General features: G+C 39.5%; 2 protein-coding genes across 3 annotated transcripts; both read left to right on the forward strand.

The window, feature by feature from the left end:
- Positions 1 to 2: 2 nt before the first annotated feature.
- On the forward strand, positions 3 to 11,641 carry akirin1 (akirin 1). Its single transcript, XM_044208424.1, has 5 exons — positions 3 to 368; positions 8,071 to 8,217; positions 10,018 to 10,146; positions 10,904 to 10,975; positions 11,135 to 11,641. Exons 1-5 carry the CDS (start codon positions 164 to 166, stop codon positions 11,143 to 11,145), a joined length of 564 nt encoding a protein of 187 aa, XP_044064359.1. The 5' UTR covers positions 3 to 163; the 3' UTR covers positions 11,146 to 11,641.
- Positions 11,642 to 12,524: 883 nt separating this feature from the next.
- Positions 12,525 to 21,506, forward strand: rhbdl2 (rhomboid, veinlet-like 2 (Drosophila)). 2 transcript variants are annotated; one of them, XM_044208423.1, is made up of 8 exons: positions 12,525 to 12,662; positions 14,106 to 14,349; positions 16,186 to 16,334; positions 17,677 to 17,789; positions 18,025 to 18,125; positions 19,160 to 19,220; positions 19,321 to 19,382; positions 19,971 to 21,506. In XM_044208423.1, the coding sequence occupies exons 2-8, from the start codon at positions 14,119 to 14,121 to the stop codon at positions 20,148 to 20,150; spliced, it is 897 nt and encodes a 298-aa protein (XP_044064358.1). In that variant the 5' UTR covers positions 12,525 to 12,662; positions 14,106 to 14,118; the 3' UTR covers positions 20,151 to 21,506. The 2 variants fall into 2 exon arrangements, with proteins under 2 accessions (XP_044064358.1, XP_044064357.1); XM_044208422.1 differs by having other exon boundaries at positions 12,656 to 13,075.
- Positions 21,507 to 22,719: the final 1,213 nt, after the last annotated feature.

A 22,719-nucleotide genomic window follows, 5' to 3' on the forward strand; every position in this document is an offset into this window, starting at 1 on the left:
TCGGCAGTTGGCTTACTACTCAGTGAAGAAAATCCGTTGTTGTGGAGGGGAAGAAAGGCTCAAGAAATTCGAGGAACGTTAAACGTACAAACCACAAGCGTTAAACCCCAGTTTTTGCTGGTCGTTTTTCTCCAAATTACTTTTTTCGTTTCGTTTAGCTAACATGGCTTGTGGAGCTACGTTAAAGCGGTCGATGGAGTTTGAGGCCCTCCTCAGTCCCCAGTCTCCCAAGCGGCGAAGGTGCAATCCACTACCGGGGACTCCTAGCACTCCGTCCCCGCAAAGATGCAACCTCCGTCCCCCAGTCGACAGCCCGACGCATTCGATGTCTCCTCCGGCCATAGGAGGCGAACACAGGCTCACCCCAGGTATGAAATTAAACCAGATTTGACGTTTTTTTTCTGCGTTTCATGGTGGGTGTCATGGGGGAGGGGGTTTGGGTGGAGTGGAATGGTTAGCTAGCTAGCTAGTTAAGAGATTCAGAATGGGGGTTGGAGGCTAAACGTTAGCCTAGCTAAGATAACGTCAGGAAGGAGAACGTCGTCGCTAAGTTACCGACACAGATAATTTTACTAATCATAATAAATTAGTATATGCACAAAATAGAAGTGGCTCTGTGGGTATTCGTAGGTGGCATCTTGCCAGCTCATTGTATTGTTGCACAGTTGGCTGTGTTAGCTTACATTTGCCCATGCAAATATTAGTTTCTAAGTTCTTTGCATAGTTAAAGCAAATACTATTTCTATCGTTGGGGAGATTTGAATATAGCCAGCAAATATGACTGCCCTTACCAGCTTTGCCTATGCAGTCTGCAGCTATAATATTGAGTGTCGCGGTTATTAAATATATTGATATGTTCAATTAAACAATTAAACGTTAATTTGAAAACTGATAAAACTGTTTAAACAAAATATCCTGCTTATACTTTAACACCTGGGTGATAATCGAGCCTGTTGGTTCTCCAGAGAAGACAAATCATCATCACAGCAGCACACAGAATTGCAGGCTGTTAATTAGGAGCTGCCTGGGTAATGTTCCTTGGCTTCAGTGCCACAATTGTCTTGCATTGCATTGCGGTGGGGGTTACCATTATGCACCACAGCCATTCCTTTTCCTCTTCAGGCCTGGAAGGCATTGTTCATTTCCTTTATGTCTGCACTCTACTCTCCCATTGACTTGGAAAGCTTCCCTGTGCGCGTTGGACGGGTGTGGGGCGCACAAGTAGACACAAGATAATTACCTGGCTGTCTCCGCTGTGATCCAGTGAGGCTTATTGTATGTGCCAGTCACTGAGATTGGGCAGCATGATAGAAGTGAGGCCTAATCCTTACGCTTTTTGAATTATAATTAAAAAATTGCTGGACGTCCTTGAATTTATTTGATCACTTTGCTGTGAAATGTGAGAGGATTACAAGATGGAGACAGCAGTACTACCTGCACTAAACCATGCTCTTAACTTAACGATTGTCAGAAAGAAATCCATTGCCTATAGCACAGTATATTATAAAGAGCAGGGTTACTTATGGTGCTAGTTAGGACTCCTGTTGCTATGACGATTATTGCCTTCCATCTAGCCACTAAGCACTGACAAAGAAATCAGAAATGCACAGATGCATTCCTCATAACAGTTTTTTATTAGTAAGGAACTGCTTGGAGAAGAAATGTTTTGATTTAGGAGTGATCTATCCTTCATAGTGTTGAGCCACACTTAACGTCTCCTGTTAAACTGGTTAAATCCAAGGAGGTATAAATATCCTTATTTCTTCCCTTTTTAATGCCATTGTCAACTTCTTTCCATGACATAATCAACTAAGGCAAATTATGGGACGGTGTAGTCCCTCATTCGTCCAGGAGTGTTCTAACGTAGAAAAGGTTTCAGTCGTAGTCATCTGGACACTGTTTTCAGAATCAAGACGTTTGGCTCCCATCCGGAAGTCATTCTTAATTGAGAATGACTTCCGGATGGGAGCCGAAACGTCTTGATTCTGAAAACAGTGTCCAGATGACTACGACTGAAACCTTTTCTACGTTAAGGCAAATTATGTGTTAAAGTCCATATGTGTAGGCAGCATCCCCCCATCGTTTTATGCTTCTTGACTTGGGTTTCAGTTGGCGTTCTTCATGGAAGATTTACCTGCGGTGGAGGTGACTAACTTGTGTTACCTGAAAAATGAAATGTGAGCTATTGGTGAAGATTATTTTCATTAAAGCTCATGGAGAAAGCCTGCTAAGAGCATTAACATGCACAGATGTAGATGCTGATGGAGATGTTGTCACAGCTGGCTTCTTGTGAAATGTATTCTGCTGCTGGTGAACTGTGTAACTCATCGTGGTAAGCCAAAGATTTATAGAGATCTAAAGTTGTTTTGTTTCCGAGAAGATACAGGGCGGGTCCTCGTAGTTGCAGATGCCTGAAGGTGAAGGCGCATTTTATTGTCCCTGCAACTACTCACACCATTTATGCAATCTGACTAGCTTATTATGTTTCCCTTGCAGAATGGCATTCATAGGGCAGCTGTGTTTATGTTAGTATGCAAAATGAATCATTAGAGCTGTGTTTTCTAGTTTGTCTGGTCTCACGTTGCTTATCTAACCTGAACTTTATGTTAAGAATCCAACAGGCCTCTTGTGCGTTTCATTTTCTTCAAAGTCTCTGCCCAGCTGAATTATAGCAGAGCAGCTGCAAGGGTGAAGTAATGTAGATTTGTCTGCTGCAGACATGAGATCCAGATACCAGGTATTATACTCACCTTCACCCAGAAAGAGGCCCCTCATGGGACTGGTGCTGCAAGCCTGCTTTTCTGCTGTAGTTTGTCAAGTGAAAGCAGTTTTGCATTTAGCAAAAGGTCAGCTGTCATCCCTCCCACCCATCTCTACCCACACATGCTTTCCAGCTAGTCAGGTTTGCTTGTGGTGAGCAAGGCTGTGTGCGCATGCAAGACACAGGGATCTGACACTGCCAAGGTATCTTTGGGTAATTATTTCATAATGTAGATAGGATCACCCACTCCGTTCTCCTCTGCCTCATTCTTCTACTGCCAGTCTGGGCTTGTGCTTTTGGTGAAATTCCCCCAGTTGACTGATGAGGCTGGTGTTTTGCTAAGGGATGGACAGGTTTACAGCTTGGGCAGGAAAATGTGCAGGTCATAGTTCAGGCCAAAACCTGGGTCAGACTTCAAGGCTGTTCAAGTATCCTGGGCTAAACTCGGCCTGCTGTCTGGTCAGGAAGCTCTTGGTGACAGAGCAACGACAAAGATGAAAAAATAATACCACTAATTAGAAGTGAGCAATACAGAGAATTTACTGTTTAAGTAATTTTATTTAGCAATAGCTAGGGATGCACTGATCCAACTTTTTTCTCTCTCGATGACCAGTCTATCATGTCATTTGGCCAGCTGGTCGGTACGAACTTTAAACTTAAACTTGCACCCGATTGTGATTGATGATGCCATTTGATTTTATATTTCACAGGTTGTAAAATTCTTTAGGACATCTTTTTGTATAAATGTATCTACTGTTATAAATCATGAAACGGCCGAACATATGTCCATAAGATTTCATTTTAAATACGGTTACAAATTAGTAACTCTTTTTCCACTTTAGCTGAGTCTGGGGAAGGATAGGGACTATTTGGTGCTGGACCACTTGACACTATACGAGTTCCACCAGATTTGATTAGACAAAATCAAACATGTCTGAAAATAATTTATTCTTCAGTAGTGAGCTTTTTGATAGTCATTTGTTTAGTTGCTGTTTCCCATTTCTTCAAACTAATAGTGATCACTCTTAAATTCTTTACTGCAGAAGGGCAACTTGAACTGACCCATAATACATCACAAGCTACTTCCTGGCAGTTCGGACATTCGAAACCCACCTCCCCCCACAAGCCTTTAGTGGTGGAGGGTGAAATGAAATGAGTCAGCTTTGTTTTCTCTCCACCACCATGTCCAATCTATCCAGCCGATCTGCCTTTCGTATTCACTATTTGGCCTGTGCCTAAGCCTTTTAGCTGAGGCTTTCTCCGCTGTGTTTCCCTGGCTCCCGGAAGTCTCTGTGATTGATTGCTTGGCCTAGTTGTGGTAGGGTCATTGTTGCCAAGCAACGCCCACAGTTGGGCTACTAGTACTTGGCAGAGCTGGAAGTGACAGGCAGCAGGAGAGGGTTTTCATTTGTCAGTCAAATGTATGCAGGACTAGTGATACCGTCCAGCAACAATGAATGTCCAACTTTTTTTTTTTTTTTTAATACCTTGAGTCAGAAATTTGAATTTACTACATCTAGATTGAATGAATGCAGTCACACCTCTTTCATCCAGGAGATGCACATTCAACCAATTGGACTCATTCATATAAGACTGCTGTCTGCAACTGTAGGTCCATACAGATAAATACTAAATGACAGGATTACGTAGTAGTAGTAGTAGTAGTACCACCAAATACAGTTAGTTTGTTTTAGTTTTGGATTTAGATCTCTCTGGAACCAGCATATTGCCATCTCTTGTTCAGACAGTTTTTGTAAAACAGCAATCATGTTGAGTTCGCATTTCTAATACAGGGTTTCCCCCAGGAAATTGGTAAGTGGAGGCAGTAACATCTGCAACCTCACCCCACCGTTCAAAAAAAATAACAAACAAGAGAGACAAAATGAAAGTGGAGAGACACACTGCCTGTGTCTCCTGCACACACAAAATTCCCCTTGCTATTCGAAGCTCTATGATTGGGCTTAATCAGTGGGGGGGAAACTGACAACCTAAAAGACTACAGTATTATGGGATTTAATTTAAAAAATGTGTGTCAGCTGGTGTGGTTAGATGTGCTCAATCAGCCCTTTTTATTCTAGCTGTGTGATATTATAGACAGGGCTCTGGCACTCTGCTGCTTTTTATAATAACTCTGATTAGAGTCATTCATGCAATTGACATTGACTTACTGGCATTAAAATATGAGTCCTTCTGGTCAATATGCAACTTAAAATGCAATCTCTGTTGGGTAAAATGCAGTTCCAACTTGTGATTATCAAACTTCAAAAATCAACCTCAGAGTTTTGATTAGCATCACTGCTTGTGCTCTTCTGCTTACATGAATTATTTTCTCCCAATATCACCTCATTGTAACTCTTTTCTTTCTTCCCCCAGATAATACAACATGCTGCTCTGATTAGTTACTTGGGGACCTAGACTTAATGTAATCATACTCTTAAAAAATACCTAGATTATCTTAGCCAGTTACTTGATTATAAAAATCTGTAGAATGCACAATTATTAGAATATTGGCTTCACCTATTTGTTTCTTCTTCTTCTTGCTTAATCTTCTGATTATTTTTTCAATTAATTGTTTAGTCTATATAATGTCAGCATGCAGGGACAAATGCCCATCACAATTTCCCAGAGTTGAAGGTTACGTCTTCACATTGTTTGCTTTGTCAGACATACATTAAAAAACCCAAAGATATTTCATGTACAATAATATAAAACAGAGAAAAACAGCAAATTCTCACACTTGAAATGACTTAAATTTTTTAATTGATTTATTAAAGTTGTTGTTGATCAATTTTCCCTCAATCTACTTATTGTTTCAGTCTTAGTTGCAGCCCCTCTGTGGGTTGGGAATGACGTTGTTCTTTCTGCAGTGACGTGGCTTTATTAAGACTGAAACGCCCAGTAGCTAAACAAACAGAGCCTGGCAGATTAGGGTCCTGTATTGTTAATGCTGGAAAGTTTCAGAGGCCACATACAGCAAGAGGAGGGGTCTCTGCGAAGGCACCAGTTCAAAAATGCACAACCACATATAACATGGCTTTCTTAAAATGGCTCTCTAGAGAAGATCCTGCTTTCCTCACCATCCAGACAAGCTTACTGATGAGCAGTTGAAGTGGCAACATGGCTTCTAGCTCCCTCTCCACCCAAGATAAATGAGGCACAGTTCCTCAGATAGAGGTGCAGCATTTATAGAGACTTTACCCCCTGTATGACTTGAGTAAGATCAAGTCCCTCTTCTACATATGGTTATCAGCTCTGGGTGACACCATGTTGTTTTTCTCTTGTTTTTCCCAGGGCTTCTTGGAACTTTAACCTTTTATATTTAGATATGTGTGTGCTTGCTGTGACCCATGTTTAAGCTGTTTCAACAGCAGGGTAGGGTAGGGTTCATCCTAAGGAGGAAACATGTGAGATAAGGGTCTAGCCACTGTGCAGCAACCGCGTTTGACCCGTCATAGCTTTATACATGTGTATGTACATTTATCTGTATTACCTTTTTTAATTTAAGTCCTGTGATTTTGTCTATCTATAAATTAAGTAGAAATTGTAGCCTTGCCCATTATTTACTTTTATTAATCATTTGGTCCATAAAACAACCTGGAGTACAAGGTGACATCATTAATGTTAATCCAAAACCCCAAAAATATTAAATGTACTATCATGCAAGAGTAAGAAAAGCTGTAAATTCTCAGTTGAAAACCTGGACCGATCTTTTTTGATTTGACTAATATATACATTACCATACTGGTGACCACTTTCTAAGGCATACTGTACATTTTCAAATTGATTCCCTACCTCCCAGGTAGCCAGCCACTGTCTCATTCATTTTAGTATGGTCTAAAAATGTCAGTGTGGAAATGTATTTGTGAGCAGGTACAAGGTCCGTGGAAAACAGTAATGTCAGCATCTTTCTAATGCAAAAAACTGAATTTACATGACACTTTTCATGACATACATGCTGTATATGCTTAATTATGGTCTACCGGGAGCTTCCTTGAATGCAACGACAAGGACAGCTGATGAGCCAGTGAAACTGAAATTAGTGTGTTATCACAGGCAAAATGGCAGTTTTACAACCAAAACAGGGGATTGTAGCAGTGTGCAAAGAACATTTTCAGAGAGCCTTGTTCACTCCTCCCACCATACTATGATCTGATATGTCAACAGTGTCGCGTAGTTGTCCTTTTTTACACGTGGGCTTGGGTGCCAGTTTCCAGTTTGCTTTCTGTCCTTGAATCCAGACAATGCAGTTTGGAAATACAACCATCTTCAATCACATCTCTGGATGAACAATAACAATCTACCACATTGTTTTATATTGTAAAACTCAAGTTTCAGTCACAATGCCTCAGGGACATTAAAACAAAGCGTTTCTGACCTACATGTAAGTGCAGATAATCTGAAGTTTTTTTTAGATATAAATTGGCATGATTTGTCAGAACTGTGCTACAGAACATAGCTGTACTTAGCACCTTTCAGTTAGGCTAGAAGCACTGGTAATCAAGTTTAGCATATAGTGAGACAAGTAATGTCCTTTTTTTTTTTTTTTTTTTTTTTTTTTTTTTTTTTTTTTTTTTACATTTTCTCTAGTATCGCACAGATCAGTTTACTTTATACATCCACCAAAACCTCACATCTGTTAAACCACTAAACAGGCCTCAGAAGAATGAGAGGCTTTTACTGCGTTACAGCCATTAGTATCATACCTACTGTAGCTCTGACAGTCTTTTGCACCTTTTTACTTGCTGTGGAGACATGTTTTTTTGTAGTTTCTTAAGAACACTGTGGATGATTACGCCTTCCTCAAATAGTCCCTGTTCATGCTGGAATACATTCAATATTGTGTGAATGTGGTTGTGGTGGGTGTAGTAACTGAAAGAACACACTTTAAAGACTAAACTAATGAAAATACTGGCTGTTTGATTCCTGTAATGAATCACTGTTCAACTCATATAAATATAAAGCAATATTCTGGGACAACTACTGGATCTACTGGATAGATTCATAATGCCTTTTGATGATCAGAATAAAGACTTAAACAGAGTACATTATACTTTTGAAAACCTGTAATTTATCAGTTAGATCATTACAAGTCACATTTTTGAAACTAAGCGAGAAAGCCTGGAATGCATTTGCTTTGGCAGCCCATTGGGAACACCCTTCATAACCGACAAACTTATAATCATTAAAGTGTGCTGTAGAAAGCAACCATGGTCAAAGTTCTTCAGGTCCGGTCCCTATGTGTTGGGTGTTTTTTGGGTGTTCTCTGTCCTGGTTTAAACAGTTTGTCCCTGTTTGTTTCCTCCCTACAGAGCAGATCTTCCAGAACCTCCGTCAGGAGTACAGCCGGATCCAGAGGCGGCGGCAGCTGGAAGGGGCCTTCAACCAGACTGAGGCCTGTAGCTCCAGCGATGTCCCCAGCCCCAGTTCCTCCCTCAACGCTCCCAGCTCTCCACCAGGTAGAAAATATACTGTTGGATGTACACACAAACTGTTTATGGCTTTTACTCCAAAGGCCATGTCTTCTGATCATGCACAGCTCTAATGGATACAGCATGGCACTATCTGTGCCAGTTTATGGATGCTTTTCCCCCTTTTGAACCACATGCTAAACATGTATGTGTTCTGTTAGGGCAGCTGTTGATTTATCTAAGTCTGACTGTCCAGTTATAGAAATTCCTCTCTCTTGTTACTGAGTGCAGAGTGCCCTAACATTTTAGTTGCTGTTTAGATCAGTTTGGGTATATTTAAAAAAAAAAAAAAAAAAAAAAAAAAAAAAAGTAGGAGGAGGGTATTATACTTCTACAGGTAAGAACTTTTGTTACACAGGTGATCAAATAACATGTCTGCTTTGTTTTGTTCTGGTTAGCAAGTCCTACAACATTGAAGTGACAGCCAACTCAGACATCAAACCCATCACAAAAAACAAACAGAATCGCATCTTTTGTAAGTTAGGTCTGTGCAGTTGCCCAACATCAGTTACGACTGATAAGGTTATTCATTCTGCAAGGCCTGCCAAAAGACCCTTGGCTGGACCTGCATGACCAACTCAAGTCTCAAGAGGCAGGCTCATCAAAACAATCACAAGGGCAGAGGGATTGTGATTCCAGATGTGAGTTTGTGAAAGATTTGTAGTTTTTTTTGTGCCAAATCCAACCCACTCGTGAAATGGAGATGTCTCCCTCATCTGAGTTTAGTCATACTCTTTTGAAATTCCTGAAGTGTGCTTTATTATGATATTCTCAGACTTTTACATGTAATTGATGTGTTTCAGATGGAACTCTAAATAAGCAGTACTTTCATGCTTCAGCGTATCTAAAAGGATAACAAATCAAACTTACATGGAGTGCCGAGGTGTCATGGAATAATTTACATTTCTGTGATAATGTGAAGAGCTCAAAAATAAACAGATGATACAATCTTTCTTTGTAAACCAGTTAATATATCCTGATTTCATACAGACAAAAGTCTAAATCGCAGAAGATTAAACCCAGAAAAGCAAATTGTAATTGAATTCTTTGGTTGACAGATCTTCAAAGAAAAACATACAAATCAATTACTTCTTACACGGCACCTGAAATGTGTGTAGACTGTGGCGTACTTTGTTTCAGCTCATCTTTTGTTTACATGTGTGCCCATCATAGAAAAAATACAACATCATAGATCATTCATATTGACAAACAAGGTATATTTAGCTTTTTGCTTCTGCTCCTCTTTGGAAACACATTTGTGCTGCAGCAGCAGTGGTACATTTTGTTGCGTTAAGCATAATTTGGCATTTAGGGTGACAGATGTAATCCAAGCCCCCCAAGCCTTTGGGCTATGTTGTTTTTTTCCTTCTCACTCTGCAGGATGGTCTCATAGATCACACGGACTGCACTGTTACCATCCCGGCCTCTTTCTGTCTCTGAGACTGCCATTAAACCTTCATCCTCTTTCTGCTGTCCTTGCCTATGATTTACAAACATTTTAGTCTAAACGGCTCATAGCAGACCTCAAAGACCGCTGGGTAAAGAATCACCTAGCTAATGCTGGCTCCAGTGGTGACCGAGACATTTGGGGGGGGCTCACATAGTACTAGTACTGCATGACCCTGTTGGCTGGCAGAGGTGAGGGACGACAGAAAGCAAAGCTGTAAATTTGCACCTGGCTGAGCACCCGTTTCTGGAGAGAGGACATTTCTGTCTCTGACTTATCACTGCACCGGAGATGTGAGTGATTCAGCCTTTTCATAGCTGATCTGATTTTGTGTTTCTCAGGTGCCTCAAGGAAGGACCAGCCCTCGTTTACACTGAAACAGGTGAGCTACCTGTGTGAGCGGCTGCTTAAAGACCATGAGGAGAAGATCCGGGAGGAGTACGAACAGATCCTTAACACAAAACTTGCAGGTAATAAACTGCTCTTTGAATATAGAAAAAAAAAACTATAAAACCACCCCATGCAATATCAGCATTCACAATTCATCTGGACAGCACATCTTTAGCAGTGAAGAACAGTAAAAGTCACTGTGTAATGAGAAACATCCTGTCCCCTCCCTTTGAGTATCTTTTCATATCATAACTGATAACGTCTGCAGTGCTGGCATCCATGGTTCCCTAAAACAGTATATATACTTCTAGATGCCAAGACTGTTAATGGGCAGGGAAGAAGTGCAATAAAGATGGTATCATTTTGTTTAGCAGCTGAAACAAAACTGTATTCAGAGTACATCCACATTAAGACGGTTTAATTCAACAATGCACCTTCATCCCCACTGAACTGGCAAGTTTCTTACCCAAAAACTGAGCATTTCCAAGGTATATAAATTGTAAAATGCCGGCTTGGCTTGGGAATGGCTGCTGGTTAGTTGCAGAACTAGGTGATCACAGAGAGCAGGAGGAGACTGAACAGGGGTTTAACAAGCTGAGACTCCGCAGCCTCACCAGATGTTGACTGTGATGCACATTTTTGTTGTTTGCCAACTGAAAAGAGGATTAAGAAGAGATTTAGCAGTTTTCCTGTTCAGTGCGGATAGAGAGATTCACAAAAAGACCTGGCAAGACTAGTGTGGATGCACGTCATTTTGTTTGGACATAGTCTGTCCTCTGCCCCATCTGGTGTTTGAATCTATAGCACATCCTCACCGCCATCTTTTTCTCTTTCCAGAACAATATGAATCTTTTGTGAAATTCACACAAGACCAGATCATGCGAAGATACGGAGCCCGGCCTGCTAGTTGTGAGTATCTTAAACCTCCATTTTCTTCAGCAAGACATTGTTTCTGTCAAAGTATACATTTCTTGTTTAATCTGTGTTCCGAGTTAAAAAGGATGATCTGATTGTTACTGTCTGACTGCAGCACTCATCTACAGTATCAATCATTGTATGTGTTTTTAGATGTCTCCTGAACTCCCATCGATGAGATCCCAGCTTCCTCTCTCAAGATGGCTGCTCTTCTATGGCCCCCTTCCACTTGATTTTCATTTTATTTACCAATTTTTTTCCCCCCCCATTTCAAACTGTTTGGGTGCCATGGTTTATCCTCTTTTTAATCCAAACATTGATTTCTTACTTCAAAACTATTGCTGCTGGCCAAAAGTTAGAAGAATCTGAAAGATAAACTATGTATGCAGCCCACCCTTTTTTGCCCCTTTTCTTGTTGATATACTCTCTGGAAATCCTGACTAAAGCAGATCTGTGTCAAATCTCTTGCTGGCGCTGTAGAAAAAGCTTATTGGCTTGTGATCATTCTGTATAACCTTCCAGCAGCTGTATTTAATGGCTCCTGCTTCTCATGTTGTTCCACTTTTCTTGCCTCCCTCCCCTCCCTCCCTCCTCACAACTCTTTACCTGAGAATGTGGATTTTTCTCCCTTTTGAAAAAAATAAAAGTTCTGTGATTCAATCTGTGTTGTGGGATGTTTTTCTTGACAGAAGGATGTGGTTTTAGCAGTATGGGTAGTTGACAAAACAATCTCACCACATGGTCAGTGTAGTAGCAGTTCTGGAGCTTTCGATCACTTCACATGATCCTTCCATCAGCAGGTGAAGTTTGCCCTGTTGCCATGGAAATGTAGATGTTAAAATGTCCATTCCCATGAGTACCTAAAGGACTTCTCATCTGTGTTGGTTTAAAGAAGAAGTTGGTTGAGATTGAAAGTTAGTCCTTGATCTTGGAAACAGTAGTTGAAAAGACACCCAGAACTGAAGCAGGCTAATTTTGATGATCTATGAATTGTTTGCGTCAACTTGCCTCTCAAGTGTCAGTATTTTCTGCCTTTTTCCTGTTTTTACTTTCTTTATAAATTGAATATCTTTGAGGTTTGGACTTCTGTTTTTGATTTCAAGATTTGAAGTTTGGCTTTGAAAGACTGCAATGGACATTCTTCATTTTGACCTATATAGGTTATTTTGAAGAATAAAATGTTTTCTCAAAGGAATTCTGGCTCAAGTTAATTGTTATATCTGCTTATTTATTATTAATGTACAATTTTGTGAAAGGTGTGTATTTTTAAGAAATGAGTGACAATCTCAGGGTGGTTAGGAGATGGAGATGCTGTTACACCACCTGCTGATGACAGTGATGGAAATGTATAACCGTGTTTATGAATAATTGGAAGGTTGCATATAAACGTACAGTATTTCCTTTGCTAGCAGCCTCCAATGTGAACATTTAACTCCATGCCATTGTTCGTAATTGTGGACTCGAGCGCCCCCTTGCGCTGCATATACGGTAGCGCAACATTTATAATAAAGTGGGACTTTAGCCTCAATGCACTTTACTGAAATAGATTCTGTATAATCAGTTTGAATTTATGGCACCGGGGATCAAAGATGGTCGCCCCCGAGCGTGTGAGTGAAGCTGGATAATGAGGATCTACCGTGTCGGTGACGTCACTGATCCCAGGTGTGGCGCGGCCACGCAGGTAGGCTCCTTGTAGCGCGCGGGCTGCAGACATCTATAGTTTCTGCGGTTTTGTAAAACTTTGCTGTAGTTGGGTGGAAGAGAAGAGCATCATTGGTTTGTTTGGACTGGGAAGGAAGGAAGTTTCTTGCAGGAAAAACAATGACAGGGCTATAATTATCAACAAGTGCTTTTTTTTTTGGTTTCTTCCGATCTCACGGGTCGGTTTGAAGAAGGGATTCCGCGGGTTGTCTAAAAACATGGAGGAATGGTGCTGAAAACGTTATTATTCAGTTTTTTGAACTCTGGTACAGCGTATGAACTTATGCACTCTTCAGCTCGCACATTGAGCTGTTTGAATTAGTTTAGTCGAATCAATATTTATGCGTTTGGGACCGCTCGGAGCCATCTGCACTCTTCCTGTTGAAGGTTTAGGTGAGTAGGCCAAAGTTAAGTTGATTTCATTCAGCGCTAAAACAAATATTAGATAATTTAACTAGAGTTTATTTTAAGTTGTCAGGAATAGTCTGGGAGTATTGTCATCAGCAGCGCCCAGTAAACAGGAAACGCTAATTAAAAGGCTACTGGACTCAATGTAACTTACTGTAAAAGGCTACTGTAACTGTATTCTCTATCAGATTCTGTCCAGTCAAATTATGAACATCTCAGCCTTAAAAGTGGAAGTAATACTATTTTATATTTAGTCTAGTTTTGTATAAAACGTGCTTTTTGTACATATTTTACTGTCAGTTGTACTTAAGCAAGGTCTTACTAAATATGTGTATTTAATCACACTTGAAATCCATTTATTCCAGGCTGTTGCTGGCCATGCAAGCAGCATAAACTGGACTTTTTAGGAGTCCTTTGTAGTGAGCGTTCAGACAGCTAAAAGGAGAAGAGTAATTATAAGTTACCCTTTTCCTACTTTAATCAAGTTTAAAATCAGTCCTTTAAACCTTTTTAGATTATATCGTGATATTCAGCACGGTTCTTCTCTCCAAGAGTAAAGTTACCCGGTTAAATTACATCTGGTCTGCTTGAACAGAACATTTAGTACGCTTGGATTGGTCTGACCGTCGTTGACAATAATGCATGTTACAGGTACATATGTGTAGCTTTATTTCATTTTGTTGTCAGTAGAGCTGCAAGGATTAGTCGATTATTCCATTAGTTGATCAGCAGAAAATTAAATTGGCAACTATTTTCATAACTGCACTGTAAAGTAAACATTTGTTGTTTCTATCTTAAACATCCATAACCAAACAGGAATGTCTGTTTTTAGCTAGTCCAGCAAATTAAATACCTGAAAAATCAAAGTATTTCATCCAAAAACCCCATATTGCCATAACATGCAACATCGCCCACAATGACCAAACACACACACAGATATATTAAAGTGATTAATACCAGACAAATGTTTATCATTTCAAGGCATATAAATCAGAATATGTAATCTGCGGTGTAGGACTGGGGTAGTGATGGAGGACATCGACCTCGAGCAGCAGGAGCCGTTTCCTGTGGACCGGGATGGGAGACGGCTCAGGAGTGAAGCAGACCAGCCTGATGATGACAGAGAGATGGGATGTTGTGAGAAGTTCCAGGAGTCTATCTCCAAATGGATGCTTCCAGAAGACTCTCGCAGCAAATATATGGAACGGACCAACTGCTGCCCGCCTCCCATCTTCATCATCCTCATCAGTATTGGAGAGGTAGCTCTGCCCTGAATGTACACGACACACATATTGAATGAGCACTGGGGCCATCAGTATGTTTATGTCATCTAATTATACACGCAGCCTACATTTGGCCTATATGCTGCCGTGGTGTTAATTACTCATAGATTTGCTGTAATTGTATTTTGTAGAGCAGATATTGAGGTTAAATTACAGAAGCCATGGTGGGATATCTTTGAATCGTGACACTTAGGGAAAAAATTAGTCTTATTTGAGCGTTTATAGCTACGGTATTTGAAAATGTGTGGTTTTTACAATGACCAAGCTCTAAACTGTGAAGCTCTTGTACGGCCATGAGCGTTCATTTCTTTCTTTCGGTCTCTTTTTGGCATCTGAGCCGCCTCCTGATTCATCAAGTGCAGTCCTCACTTGCAGGCAGCAGGCATGGTGTCAATGAAAACAGTAGTTTTCATGAGTAGTAGCTTTAGGCTGGACCTGGTACAGTTGATTCAGAGATGCTTTTCCTGAATGTGTAAACAGAAAGCCACCGTGTCTTTTGACTTTTAGATTCAGGTAAATAAACTCCTCTTGTGGAATGTGGAGGATCACTGGGTGATTTGTTGAAATAGCAAGGGGCGGGGGGGACACATGCTGTGGCCTCATTTCCCCCCAAAACTATGGCTTAAAATGGAGGTATACCGAGTTCTTTATTATGTGCTTTATTACGACTTTAAGCGAATGTCACCAGGAATGCGTTTAAGATTGCCTTTATGTTAAACAAACAGCAGGAAGTTTGGTTTTAGTCCACGACTTGTGAGCAGACGCAGCATAAGAGAAGGTCAGTTTACTTTGCATATAGATTGATAAATGCACATGCACCTTTTGACATAATGTGCCTTCTTTGTGTTGGGTATTGATGGCCAGCTACAGATTGGCCACTGCCATTAACCCTTTTTGTATTTAAACTTTTTTCTTTACATTATCATAGTTTGGCATCACTTTATAGGCAGTAAATAAGAAAATAACAAATGCTTTATAACACACTCTAATGTAGTTATAAGCAGATATGTGTTTATTAATGTATTTGTCAACAACAATAACTCCTCCTGTGGGAACCCAGTGATGGAGGCTGCTGTATAAACAGATAACGAATGGCAATATAGTAAAACACAGTTGTAATAATATAAAATATTGTTGACAAATACTGTACATTAATAAACACATAAAGATGCCCTTATAGCTGCTCACAACTACATTATAGTGTGTTATAAACGTTTATTAAATGTTTATATAATAGAGGGACTTAAAGTAAAGTTACCCATATTGTGTATTTTTAGATTGTTTTTGTGCATGTCATTGACTTGTTTGTGTGTTTTTTAAATTTGTAAACACGCTTGTATTTTGAATTAAATTGATATTTCATTTACAATGTTACTATTAGGGGATGAATCAATACGCTTAAAACATTTAAAATCTTGTCATACTTGGGGATGAACAGCTCACTCTGTGTAGCTCACAGATGTCCAGTGTCACTGCATTTGAATGTCTGGATACTTTTTTATTTGGGCAAGGAGGCATTTAATTACCCAGAGGAGATCGACTGAGCTGCAGTGTCCTTTCTCAGCCTGCCCTTGCTTTATATTCCTACAGATACAGGCATTCAGATGTGTGGGCGGTAATGCACGATCCCGCTGGGGGATTTCCTGGGGTCGGTTAAAGATACTTCAATTGATTCATTCTTTCTTTAGTCTTTATTTTCTCAGCTGTTTGGGATTTAGCTTCTACCCCCATAGCTGCTGCTGCTAACCTGAAGGCGTTTGACATCTCTTACTTATAAACTAACTTTTGTGTACATTTTCTGTTCTTCATCAGTTGGCAGTGTTTATCTACTATGCTGTGTGGAAGCCTCAGAAGCAGTGGGTGACCCTGGATGAAGGCATCTGGAACAGCCCCCTTACATACAAGCCTGAGCGCAGGCAGGAAGCATGGCGGTTTATCTCCTACATGTTTGTCCACGCCGGGTAAGCATTGGCAGAGCTTTTAGATTCCTTAATTACGTGAGTCAGTGCGGGGACAAATTCCCACAGACACAGTGTCATGGCCCTGCAGTAAACATCAGTTTGGTGAAGCTCATAATCTTTGTGGATTTTCCTTTTCTGTCAGAGGTGTTGATTAAATTCTGTGGTCATTTTTGAGACTGCAGGTTGTGACCACTGCACCTCTTTGCTTATTACAGCGTTTCTGTTTGGTGTATGTTGTCATGATTTTGAAACTTCCCCCTTTGTCGCATTACTTCACGTTAGTGTTTTTTGACTGATGCACCACAATCACAGTTACAAAGTGAGTCATATGAAGCTGAGTACTATTTAGCTTCAAAATAAATCTGCCACCATCACTGTTTTTTTTTATAGAAGTATATGAAGCTCCAGACAGCCATTGCCTGAATTGCTGTCAAAACACTGCAATGTTGTTAGCCCTGCGACGAGTTGGCCACTGTCCAGGGTGTACCCTGCCTAAGGCCCAAAGTCACTGGGATAGGCTCCAGTCACCCGCGACCCCTAACGGGACCAAGCGGTAGAAAATGGATGGATGGACACTGCAATGTCATGTGATGTGGCAAGCAAACAGTCTCAAAAATCATGAGCCACAGGAACACAGGAAAACCAAAAATCCTGACTACACAGAAGCACATAGGAAAACTAGGTTAGCAAAGGAATAGTGGTCACAGTCACTCGCCAACACTAAGATACCTGACAGAATATTGGCGTAAAAACAAGGCTGGTGATATTCTCTGTTTTTCTGTCAACAAATCCCATGAAAAGACCCAAACCAGCAATGAATGGATCGTTCTGTGTAGCCAGATATATTAATGTGTGCTGTGGACCCTCATTGTTGTCCAAGAACTATTAAAAACACTTAAATGAGCCACACCGTTGCACAAGGTGACGTTGTTCCTTTATTACAATGAACATGGGCACTGTAGTTTATTTTGAGTCAATCCCATATACACCGTCCTGCTGCCAGAAATAATATAGTGCACCAACACTAACATTTATTAAAAACGACTGCGCCAAGCTGTTTTAGAAAAGTACAGTTTTTATTAATAAAATTACATATTTGAGACCTGTTTTTAAAGATTAATATCTTCAGTGGGACAGATGTTTTTAAACAAAACTATAGAAAAACACCAGTCTTACCCTTTAAAACCCCCTACACTGTTTTTAAATTACCCATCAAATTGACTCAACACCTGATGTTTGCTGCAGGGCTACATGTGTTTGTTATTTTGTCTACCCCTTGTATATTTGTATGATAATTCGCCACCAAGTATATTCTGCTTATTCCCACCTCTGCCTCCCTTAGTGTGCAGCACATTTTAGGCAACCTGGTGATGCAGCTGCTGCTGGGCATCCCGCTGGAACTGGTCCACAAAGGATTTGAAGTGGGAATGGTTTACCTCGCAGGCGTCCTGGCAGGTGAGCATCACCTGTCCCCAGATACAGTAAATGTAGCACAGTTGGCTGTATCATTACAAAAGCAGCTTTCAAAATCCTACGCTAGCTGGACGTGATCAATGTTTGCGAATGCTATGCACACAGAGATCTAACATCAGCTTGTCTTGAAGTTGTTTGTTCCTGTTTGGGTTAGAGTGAGTCCCAGCTGTCATAAATGCCTCAGATTGTAAAACTGATAATTTCTGTTTCCCCTCAGGGTCTTTGGCCAGCTCCATCTTTGATCCTGTCAGTGCTTTGGTGGGAGCTTCTGGGGGTGTTTATGCCCTAATAGGAGGCTATTTTATGAACGCAGTGGTGGTAAGTTTACATACAGTTTAATAGGAAGAGTTGTTGTCAACTTAAGCTTAAGCTGCATTTCAGTTTCAAGTGTTTACTTTGTTGTTTATGTGTGAGAAGTGTTTTGAGTACAGATTGTAATTTGGAAACACATCTTATTTTAAGAATTGTACTACAACTATCACTATGTTGCTGTGATCACAGTGGAATAGAGACCCTCCACACTTAGTTTTTCATTTCCACAGCTCAATGTTTTAGATAGTATTTTTAATAAAATTTGACATATTATAATAGGACAAGTCTGTCGATTTTGTCTGATGAATATATACAGAACATTAAAAACTACATTTTCTATGGCGGTCCAATTCATTGTCAGCATGTCTAAAGGTTAGCAGATAGCATAGTGTGTGTAGTACCAGTTCACTCACATTTTCAAAATAAATGTCATAAGGGAACATTTATATGTTACTGAACTACTGAGCACACAATCCCTTAGTATTTTTGTTCTTTTGCCGTTTATTGATATTTATTAATACTTAAATTACTGCTGTGCAATATCCACCGTCTAATAATCTGGTTAATCTGCTACACTTGACAGTACTCATCATTGCACTATTTCTTATTACTTATATTATTACACTGTATTATACCGTACATATCAACCTCTAAATCCACTTTTGTACTTTACACTTATTTTAGCTTTTATACTTTATATCCACTTTTGTACTTAATTTATCTTAGCTATATTATAGTGTATTATATTTTGATTTGCACATCTCTTATTTCTTATTAGAAATAATTGTCTCGTTGCAGACTTATTTTATTATTATTTCTATTTCTATTCTTTTAGTACTTCTATTCCTGTGTGCATTGACGTGATAGTGAGCAGCTGTAACGAAAGAGTTTCCCCTCTGGGATCAATAAAGTATTCCTGTTTCATTTCTGCTTTGTGAAGCAGACCTTCACTTTGTTTTCAGGCTTATTTTTGTCATGCACTTTAAGTATAAAATATTAGTATTATTCTTTGCAGCTGGTGACTGTTTTTCAATTCACAGAATTTCCGAGAGATGATTCCTCTCCTTGGAGTGTTTCGTATCCTCGCCATAGTGATAATTGGTATGTTCTCCTGTGTGTTTTTCAACCTATTTTGTTATTTTTCTAACTGCTGTGATTGTACTTTAAAAATGTTCAATTTGATGTTGTTTTCTTTTTCCAGTTGGCACAGATTTTGGATTTGCTTTCTATAGAAGATTTGTCAATGACGAGGATGGGTTGAAGGTATAATTTTTCTTCCGCTGTACAGTAGAAGACTTCAACAGAATAAAAAATGAATAAAGGGTCTTGCTAAACCTTTTCTAATAAAGAAAGAGCCTCAATAGCAATCCAGCTAACCCAGCTAACCTCCCCCAGGCTGACAGTGTTTGGTGGTGGATTTAATTTGCTTGTGGCTACAGACAAGATCAGCAGCTCTTGCTGGGACTTGATTATTCATGCATATACATACCTGTATGGGCACATACTAATGGGAAAAAAACTGAAAACACTTTCCACACAACCTGGTTCTATTTTTAATCCACATTGAGAAATGGTGACCCTTGTCCTTTGACTCTATAGTTTCAGTTTGGAAAATACAACAACTGAAAGCATACAGTATCTTCACTAAAAACATGATTCCCTCCCCCACCTTGCTATCTCCCTTCTTATTCCCTTCCTCTGACTGTTAAACTGGTCCTGCAAGTTTTTTGGGTGTTAGCCACATTTCAGTGAGGTCGGATGACAGTAGTTGAGGGTCTATGTTCAACCTATCTTGGGTAATTAGGCCTACAGGCTAACTCTGAAACCTGGCTTCACCTTCTCTCCTCCTAGGTGTCCTTTGTGGCTCATTTTGGAGGAATTGTGGCTGGAATGACCATCGGCTACGTCTTCTTCAGCGCTTTCAACAAGAAGCTACTGAAAGACCCACGTTTCTGGCTGTGTATAGTGGGCTATGTAGTCTTTGTGCTCTTTGCTGTGCTATTCAACATCTTCCTGTCCCCAGCATCATAGGACCATAAAGCTGCACTCACCAACACTAAAAGCCTTAATGTCACACTCAGGAAGCCTTTTTTTTTAACTGATGTGTTTCACAGCAAAGCTGCATTTCAGGGACTTTGTGAATGTGGTGCACAAGTATTTTTCTACCAGATTTCCCTTTTTTTTTAGAGCTGAATTTGTGAGTAATGGTAACGGGTAAAGGGTGCCTTCTGCTGTTGATGTGTAACATTGCAGAAGGTGTATTTTACATTTTAGACAATGTTGATGAAAACGTGCCTTTTAAAAAGTGAATAATTTAGAACTGAAATAAATGTTATCCATACCCCTAATGTGTTGTCACTCACAATATTTTTCTTATTCCAGATATGATCTTTGTGTTTGAGTATTTTGTTTGTTTGTTAGTTTTTAGATCTTTTTGTACTTTTATGATAATCAAGAAATTAATGATGAATAACACACTGGTCCTATTTCATGTAATTTTTCTTAAATAAGAAATAATGCCCTGAGTGTTTAATTGAATCATGTATGCTCCTCTGTGCTGTCGCTAATTCTTTTGAATCATCATGGACTCTTATGGACTTTCAGTATACATAAAATGTGCCTCAAACGTGGTAAAATCCCTCATCGCATTAAACACCAAATTTGATGAAGACATGTTGTTTGGCTGTATGAGAGGACTAACAAGAAGAAAGAGTTTATAAAGAAGTTGCCCCTTCCTTTTGTAAGCAGATGAGTTTGCCATCAGGCCTTGGCTTAATGCTAGTTATTGTTTCAGTCACATCCTGTTGACAGGACGTGGCTAATTACAGAGTTTGAGTTTGAGTTACACAAACTGTTGATTCATTTTTCTGTCATACTTACTGTGTTTTAACCTTGGAAATACAAAACCTGGGCTTCAAACATGAACATCCAGCTTTTGGAAACACCATCTAAAAATAAACAGTGGTTGATTTCGTACAATACCCCTGTTTAACTGTAGGGAAACTGTTGAACATTGTGTAACAAGTGTAACTTATAGTTTAATGACAGTACTTTTTCTATTCCATAAGTCTATAAATGAAAACTCTTATTATTGCTGTTTTACATGCGTGAGAAGGGCATCGGGTGCTGACTGTAATTCAGAAACAGATCTTATTTTAGAAAACGTACTTCATTTATCTGAGATTACAGGTAAACTATGACCAAACAGAGACACTTGGTTTTGCTTTTCCACAGCTCAATATTTAAAGTATTTTTAATAAACCTTGATGTTTTTTAATGTATTTGTTTTTTTTTTTTTGTCCAATTGAATCTGAACTTTTGCAGAAACAGGGCAAGAGTAATGACTTTGTCTGATGAATATATACAGGATTAAAAGTAAAGACTATATTTCCAGTGGTTGTGTCACTGTGTGTGTACATCACTCTGCAATTTGATGCTGCGAGGACTCAGTTAAATGCATTTGATTGTACGGCAGCAACTGTTTTTGCAATTTTACAGTGTGTGGAAAGTTCCATAGTTTCCAAGCTGAGCTCAAGAGAAATCACTATAGATCAATAGAACTTCAGTGCATCACTATTCAATTATGAACTTGTTTGCCTCAACCCTGAAACAGTGAGAAATGGTATGTAACTTGCCTTATGTAGTACAGCAGTCAAAAATCTGATTTCTGTGTAGTTTCATATTAAAGAGTTAATGAGGATCTTACTTTAAATACTGAAAATAATACTGTGGGTTTCTTAATTTGGTTTGGTTAGGCCCAACGGCCCAAAAGACAACAGATACAGTAGCTTCAACTACATCTTACAGTTCATAAAAAGTAAAGTCAAACTGCCGATCTTATAAAATACCTTGTTATATGTTAATTCTTTTAGACCTTAAATACTGGACTGCCAATGTGAAAGTTAGAACTGAAACAAATTATAAAGATTAAAAATTGAAATTAACTACTTACAAATTATTAAAAGCATGATTACTTCTTCCCCCATATTAAAAAATGCTGAATCTATGAACATATAAATATGTTTAGTTTCAAAAGTTTAACTGCTGGATGCAAGATGTCTTCTACTTTACTGAAATGTCCATTGAAAGTGTATGTGCGATGGAGGTTCAAGTTTCCACATCACATTTTAAGTTTCATATCGGACTGTGAGTGGCTTCAAAACTAGTTGTGATTGTCACAAAGTCTGATTTCAGGTGAGCACAAAGAACCTTTCCCTCAGCTAGTATCAAACTTCTGTACAGTGAAGGTCAAACATCCAAGTAACAACAAGCACAGCATACTGAGTGAAGCGGGGCTTTAAGGATATTTGCCCTGAATCCTTTATGACAGCCTAAAATGTTTTTTGCCAAAACAGTTTAGCTTATATATTGTGTAAGTATTGTGTTTCAGATTGCAGACACGAAATTCGACCAAAAATGATTTTGAATTGAACTGACAGTAAGCCAGAGACACCCTGGGGCTGAAGTACAAGTGAAAATTGATTACTGTGATTGGAAGAAAAAAAAAGGGGAAATAGCACTGAGATTGTCACAATATGTTACCCCAGTGTGACCCTCTGCAGCCCTAATGTGTTTGTACCAGACTGGATTGAATCGATCC

The sequence above is a fragment of the Siniperca chuatsi genome, linkage group LG9, assembly GCF_020085105.1.
Source record: "Siniperca chuatsi isolate FFG_IHB_CAS linkage group LG9, ASM2008510v1, whole genome shotgun sequence".
In the NCBI taxonomy this organism is placed as follows: Eukaryota; Metazoa; Chordata; class Actinopteri; order Centrarchiformes; family Sinipercidae; genus Siniperca; species Siniperca chuatsi.